Below are 7,384 nucleotides of genomic sequence, written 5' to 3' on the forward strand. Positions count from 1 at the left end.
AATACATAGACTCTGACATGACCGTATGCCTTTAAGGAATGAAGTTGACGTCATGAAACGTGGAGCCAATAAAGTCCCTGGGAAATGCTGGCCTGATACCGTGATTCCAGAGTTCCCAGCAGCCTTACAGGTGATGAAGAATGTGACTTCCGGGCATGTGCAGGGACATCAGGGTATCTTTGGGACCTCGTGGGGAGGAATTCGCCCAAATCTACAGGTATTGCAGGCATGCTTGATGCCAAGCATTGGCTTGGCTTCTGGCCTGGAGCAGCTACTAAAACTTCAATGTAGATTCTTTATGAAAAGTTCCGGGTAAACACATTATAGAAGATCTATATGATCAATCACTATTTTAGCTGAGCTTATGTAATAAATAAGCCAAGTTTACTAAAACTGGACTTGTTTGACAATCAAATTAGTCTTGATCTGGCTATCTCTGGAAATGAGGGTTTTAGAGAGTTGAAAATTGTTTCAGTAACACACTGTTATGATGTTAAAGTCTACTTCTGATTGTCTTTACACCTTGTTTACCTAAACTGGACAATGTGAGGTAAGCTTCAGAAATATTATGTCAAGAGCACAAAAAGGTGTGGACCACCTTTTTGCTTGTTATTCTGTAGGAATAATAAAAGGACCCATTGGGTATATAAGTATTTGAACAACTGGAAAATGGGGTAGACTCCCCCAAGGGTATATGAAAGGTCTTTTCTCACAGGAGACCTATCGAGAGATAAAATATATTGCTTTATTAAATTATTCACCTGAGGCTGGGTTAATTAATAAATATCTAAATAAATATGCAAAACACGTCCTTCCTCAACCTGATCTGACAGTTATTTGAAACGCACGCCAAATAAACCCAAAACACCTGGTTTATTAAAGAATTGAAAGTCTAACACAGCAGGGGATTTAACTCCAAATTGGAAGAGCCCTTACTGGGTCATATTATGTACTCCCACTGCAGTAAAGATACAGGGAGAAACATTTCATGGGCTCTTATTTCTAATAACCTGTACCCCCTTCACAGGAATCCAGTAACAAGCTAATGTACCTTCTTATTCCTGTGAACCTTTGGGAGACCTCCAACTTCTCTTAGGATGGTTGGACTTTTCTTTTCATCCTCCTTTCCCAATGTCTACTAACAGGTCCTTCTTCCAATGGAAAGATCACCACAGACATTTGAGTTACCAACCAGAAAGACCAATCTGATTTCTGCTGCCTGTTCCCACAAGCATCGGAGGGTGCTTCAAGCCTAACGCCTACAAAAATTTCACTGTCTGGCAGCCCTGGAATTCACTGGGTTTGTAATCTGCTCTAACCATTAACCTGCATTTGTCTTATTTCTATAAAATGACCTCTTTTTAATTACCCGATTGCTTCCTAAACAAAACAGAGCTTATATGATGGCTGTACACCACATGTTACACAGCTGAGGCCTTAAATGACTCTCAAAATACCACTATATTACCAAATACTAAAATAACTCAAATGCATAAAACGCTTCTACAAAACACAATGGCATTAGATGTTTTCAGTGCTGCACAAGGTGGAACTTAAAGTCTCATAAGAACAAAACTGTGTGTATACCTTCTGGGGAACATCAAAAATGTTTCTGGATTTCGAACTGACACGAATGCTCCAACTGGTGCATTAAACAATCCCTCTCTTTCCTTAGTGATGGGTTAAACTCTTCGACTGGAGGGTGTTTGTTAGCTACCAAAGGACTTTTCATTTGAGCTATTCTTGTTATTCTACTTATGCTTTGTTGTTTTCTCCCATGTCTCTCTGCCTGGTGCCAAGACTCCATCACTACAATCGTTTGAAGCCAACAGATGATCCTTTCTACTCAAGGAGGTTCATAGCCATTGTCCACCTTGGATCCGGCTGCCTCGGCCTTCTATAACTCTCCTCCTATATGTTCCCCATCTGATCAATATTGACTCATAGAGAGGGATATCTCTATGCCCCTACTGACCAAGAAATAGCTACACAAAGATGAGACCTTCCGCCTTCAACACCCTTCAAGTTGTAAGGGTCAAAATGTTTAGGGGTGCTATGATGAGGGAACTGAAAGGAAGCTAAGGGCAAAGAACAAGCTAGGATTATCCCTCCCCTCACTCCTCATGGGATGTGTGTGACACTCCTCAGATACTCCTGGTTGCCCAAGAACGAAGGAAATGGTCAACTGATAGACATCACAGTCATGCAGGACATGAGTTCTCATCAATTTCCAAATATCTTAGTAAATTAGAAGAAAAAAGGCAATCTCATCAATAGCCTAATCTCCAGAAACCCATACATTCAGTTTCCTGGAGCCCTCACGTTACCCTCATAGTAATATGGGAAAGAAACAAGAAGGAAATGGCAGGTAACATTAAATTCCCTGATACCCTGCAGCTCAGTGACAGATACTTGAGGCTGGCAGAGAAGAACTTCTCACCAGGAGCCCCCTACTGTCTTACTGTTAATGCTTTGCTGGAGAAAAAAGTACCTTAGCCTGACAATAGCCAGGCCTCCAGTACTCTGTAAATCTTCTTTAGCATATGAAAATCTCTTTGAAAACTTCCCTTGAGTCTGCCTTCACCAATGCCAAAGTATATAACTAGTCACATGGGTCCTGTCCTTCTGCTTTAATAAAATCACATTTTTGTACCAAAAACATCTTCAAGAATTCTTTCTTGACCCTTGGCTCCGGTATCCCCCATCACCCCAAAGCTTCATCACTGGTGAAGTGGTGGTGCTAGCACCTCAGCACTCCAACCCTCTCCAGCTGCCTGGCCCTGGCTGGGCCTCTGCCAAAGGACCTGCTGCGGGTGGCTGAACAATGGTGTGAGATGTGAGATGTTGCCAGGAGGCCAAGGGAAGTGACAGCAGCTGGTGGTCTGGGGCTAGACCTGGAGCTGAGAGCTAGAAGTGTAGAGTCAGAGCTAGACTCTGCTTCTGTGGCCTCCATGCCTTCCTGGGGAGCACAGTTGCTGGGAGTGGTGCCTATTGGAGCCTGTCCTTTGTTCTTTCCCCTCTGTGAGAGCCCAGTGTTCAGGGAGCACAGACCGGGAACTAGGGGACATGTGTTTATTTAGCAAGCAAGGAGGAGTTCACGAGCAAGGCAGCCTGGGGAGCAGCTGGTGGGCTGTGCAGTGAGAAGGGTCTCTTGGCTCTCTCAGTGGTGTCCAGGCTGGTGGGGACAGCTGGGCGGTGCTCTCTGGAGAGGTCTGAAACAGGAGATGGGGTAGAGTTAGCCAGACAGCACCTAAGAAGGAGTCAAAGGAATGAAGAGGGCAGCAGGGCTGTGCAGGTGGGACAAAGGCAGACTGGGACCTCCCTCCGAGCTACACCCTTGTCCCTTCAGCTTCCTCTGCAGCCATACTTACCTCATGCTTGCTCACCTCTGCTTGCACTCATCTGTGGGGGACAGAGTGGTCAGTATGGGTAGGGGTGTGTGTGTGGGATCCCTGACCTCCAGGGCCCCTGCACTGCCCCTGGGCTGTCCTGGGTCCCAGCCTGGCCTAGCCACAGCAGTTTTAGGGTTTCCTTCTGCGGTGGACAGCAGAGAGATGGATGATGGGGCAGGGGACTAGGGGAAAAGGTTGAGGACAAACAGACCTGGTTGGCATCCATTCTTCAAAGGAGACAGTTGAAGCCCAGCCACACTCCTGGTTGGGCAACAACTCTCCTCCTGTTTACATATGGAGTCCTGGCAACCTCTCAGCCTTGGGGAGCCCCCTGCCCCAGCCAGGCTGCCTGAAGACAAGGGCAACTCCCAAGTCACTGGTCAGCCAGCCCCAGAGCAAGGTGGGATGTGGCCCAGGAGAAACAGAAGTGGTTGGAGGGGTAAAGGCCAGGCAAGGAGACTGAGGAAATGTGGCCCCTGGTGTGCAATGCTCATGTGGGCAGGCCTGAGCTCTTGTGAAGGACGAACACGTGGGTACCAGAACCCTGCACGTGGAGGGGCTTCTTGAACTTAAAGTGACTCCTGGGGCTTCAGTGACTGCAGCAGCGGCCTGGATCCTTTCTCTCCCCTCCTCCATAGTGAGGCAACATCACTCCTGGGCAGTCCCCATGTGCCATTCTCCTCTCCCCAACTAGTTACTACCGGTGGGCCTAGTGAAGAAGATGTTGTCATCGGTGAGGCCCAGGGATTTGGCGAAGTTGATGAAGATTTTCCTCAGCACAGTAGGCAGCTCCTTGGTCCTACCTGTGGCCAAGATGGCTGATCAACACTGTTGAATGCGTGAACAAAACCTCAGACCCCTTCTGCATGAGGTCTTTGGAAAGACCTCTCCCCCGTCCTCCCCGAGGTTAGACTGAAGGGGGCCTTTGGGACTGGATGCGATGGGCCTCTTCTCCCCCAGCATGACCAAGAGCCATGAGGGGGGAGGTAAGGACCCACCATAAAGGTTGACCTTGATGTACTCCTGGTTGTTGTAAACTTTCCTGAAGTGCAGTATGGCAAACTGATCGTAGTCTGTGGTCACCACTCGTGCAGTGTAACTCGACATTCCAGTATTACCTGCATGGTGGATGGTGAGGGAACAGCCCTCATTGGCTGGGCAGAGGGAACTATTGCTTCCTCCCCAGCCTCCACAGTTTGGCGTCTGTGTGGAGGGACGGGGAGGTCTGTGCCCTTGTCGACCCACTCCACTCAGGACTCACCCTCAATGTTGTGCAGGTTGAATTGGCTTAGACGAAAGTTTTGGGTACTAATTTTGGTCCAGTTTTCACAGCGCTGGTCCCTGTGGAAGCAAGTGATGGGCGGGTAAGAGGGGGACAGCTCACCGTGCTACAGAAGGAGGCTCACATACTACCCCTCATATGGGCCTGACTCTTCCCCACTGAGCTCATCCCTGCTTGTCCCTGCCCACTCTGCCCTGAGACACCCGACCTGCTCAGACTCTTTCTCCAGCACCTACTGTCCTTCCTTCTATGGAGCTGTTTCCCCTTGGTGGCCTTTAGTCTATGTCGTCTCCCCACACCTGAGGCATTTGTCTTTTATTATATTTTTGAATCATTTTTTAGCTGTTCATTGATTTTGAGAAAGAGAGAGACAGAGGTAATGCAGGGGAGGGGCAGAGAAACAGGGGGACAGAGAATTCAAAGCAATCTCCAGATTCTGAGCCCGCCTCAGGGCATGAACCCACAAACCATGAGATAATGACCAAAGAAAAAGTTGGACGCTTAACCAACTGAGCGACCCAGGTACCCCATCCCCTATTCTTATTATGTGGGTTCCTGTTGTAACCTCTTCTGGGGGAATCACCACTGAGGCTCCAGTCTGCTGGATGCCAAAGACTCCCTTAGCTGTTGGGCCAACTCTGACCTCCCACCTGTGTCATATCTGGTCCTCTGGCACCTCAAAGCTGATCTCCCTACACCTGTCTTTGCTGCTCCTTTCATGACAGATTCAAGAGCCCCATTCCCAAGTAAAGGGCCAAAAACCCAGAGGAGCTGGGTAATCCTTGGCTCCTCTCTCTTAGTCCTAATCTGCCCCCACTCTGGTCATCTCCCACCCATGATTGATCAGCCTCCAGGGCTGCACACCATCATTCCTTTCCTGGTTGCAGCCAGACCTGCTCCTCACCAATACCTGAGGCCCCTGCCACTGTGGCCACCGCCCCTCTACAGACCGCTCGTCAGCTTCTGCTTTGGGCAGCCATGCGATGGCTTGCTGTTTCTTGTAGAGGTAGCTATCTCTGACTGACTCCACCAGCCCTTACACGAAAGGCCCAGGCCTCCTTCTGACCGAGGTTGGTTCCTCAAGGCCCAGCATACAGACCACCTGTCTGGAAGCCCTTGATACTCCCTAGATGGGATAGCAGGCTGGATCTAGCAATCCTCCTCGAATTCTAAAACACCTGTGCTCTCTTTGTCTTTTCACTCTTGACTGTCTTTGTCCATCCCCAGGACTGTCTTGTGTCTGTGGTGAAGTGACCAAGAAATGTTGACCTAGTGAATGAAAGAAGGAATGAATATAGGGATCTAGCAGTAGGACGAATGATCATCTTTCAGGTTTGGTCACCCCTTGGGTATGACATCAGTCAGCCTTCTTGACCTCCAGGGAAGCCTCATAGGCCCCACATGCTTCCCTAGTAGGTGGTGGCTCTCACCTGGGCGCGATAGAGGTGACGTTGTAGCTGTCGTCATTGTTCAGCTCGTAGGTGACGGTATACCTCTTCAACTTGCTATGTTTTTCTTTTTTAAAACCGTTCCCTGCATATCCTATGATGTACCATTTCCCCTGGAACTACAGTGGGTATTGATGAGAGGCAGAGCCAGGAACTTCCCTAGGAGACCCTCCCGCTCCATCTCTGCAGGCACCTCTAGGTAGCCTGGCCCGGAATCAGAAGCCCCTCTAAATTGGCTGGGGGAACCCAGACTGGCCACACAGGCTGCACTAATGAAACCAGCAGGAATTGGAACCCATCAGACCAGTTGGGAATCCTGAGTGTGTCAAGGATGGGGGGTCCATGGCAACTGGCCAGCTGCATCCCTGATCCTCAGTCTCCTCATCATGTAGAGGATCTGAAGGCATTTCCACCTTACATGGACAGTGGGGATTATGGAAGAGATTGTTGACAGGGGAGTTCTGCTCGGTGGATCCTCTTGTCAGCAAGGATGGGTGAGAATGGCGGGATGGGGTGTGCCTTCCATCAGGGCACCGGAGGCCAGTCTGACTAAAGCCTGAGCCCATCCAGCCTCTCCTCCCCTCTCTTCACAGTCTCCATGGGATCCTCCTGCAGGTGCCCCTGCAGATCCCTTACCTGCTCATTCCGGAAGTCAGGATACACAGGGACTCTGAGCAGAGGTGGGGCTGGGATCAGATCTGGGGTAGAGTCTCGGGCCTGGGTCTGCAGGACCACAAGGATGGCAAGGCTCAGCCACAGCAGACCCAGGGCCATGACTTCAGGGCTGAGGAAACAGTCACCGCTCCAGATATTCTCTGAAAGAGGAGATGAGTGAAGAGGCTTCTGAGGGGATGGTATTTATAGTCTTCGTGGCCATGGCTCACCCCATGGTGGAGTGACTTATCCTTTCCCAAATCCTAGAAAGGTGATGTAATTTATGGCAACTCATGTTGAAGATCATAGTAACCTCTCTGCCATTTCCCGCAGGACATGATTACACAAGATGAGGGCCAAGAGGTCCAGGAGACTGGGGAATGCGTTCCTCAGATCTCCACATCTCTGGCAGGGACAGTGACTCCCTCTATATTTTCTTCCTTCTGGCTAGCGCTCTGTATACTCAGAAGTCCACAATCTGGACCTGCTGTCATGTCTGACCTCCAGGAACCGCTCTGTTGTGGCCCAAGTGCAGGGTAGGGTAAGTGTCGTGAGACTCCCTTCCTGCACCTGATGATTTCAGAGAATGCATCACACCAACAGAGCCC

At 49.4% G+C, this 7,384-nt stretch overlaps 1 protein-coding gene across 2 annotated transcripts; it reads right to left on the bottom strand.

Annotated features, from left to right (window-relative positions):
* Positions 1-3,058: 3,058 nt before the first annotated feature.
* Positions 3,059-6,905, bottom strand: LOC115276316 (neutrophil gelatinase-associated lipocalin-like). Of its 2 annotated transcripts, XM_029920315.1 has the most exons (7): positions 6,759-6,905; positions 6,105-6,241; positions 4,654-4,733; positions 4,391-4,510; positions 4,094-4,195; positions 3,372-3,402; positions 3,059-3,212 (listed from the first exon to the last, which is right to left on the bottom strand). In XM_029920315.1, exons 1-6 carry the CDS (start codon positions 6,894-6,896, stop codon positions 3,383-3,385), a joined length of 597 nt encoding a protein of 198 aa, XP_029776175.1. In that variant the 5' UTR covers positions 6,897-6,905; the 3' UTR covers positions 3,059-3,212; positions 3,372-3,382. The 2 variants fall into 2 exon arrangements, with proteins under 2 accessions (XP_029776175.1, XP_029776176.1); XM_029920316.1 differs by lacking the exons at positions 3,059-3,212; positions 3,372-3,402 and having other exon boundaries at positions 4,144-4,220.
* Between the last annotated feature and the right edge of the window lie 479 nt (positions 6,906-7,384).

This window comes from Suricata suricatta, chromosome 13 (genome assembly GCF_006229205.1).
Source record: "Suricata suricatta isolate VVHF042 chromosome 13, meerkat_22Aug2017_6uvM2_HiC, whole genome shotgun sequence".
NCBI lineage: Eukaryota > Metazoa > Chordata > Mammalia > Carnivora > Herpestidae > Suricata > Suricata suricatta.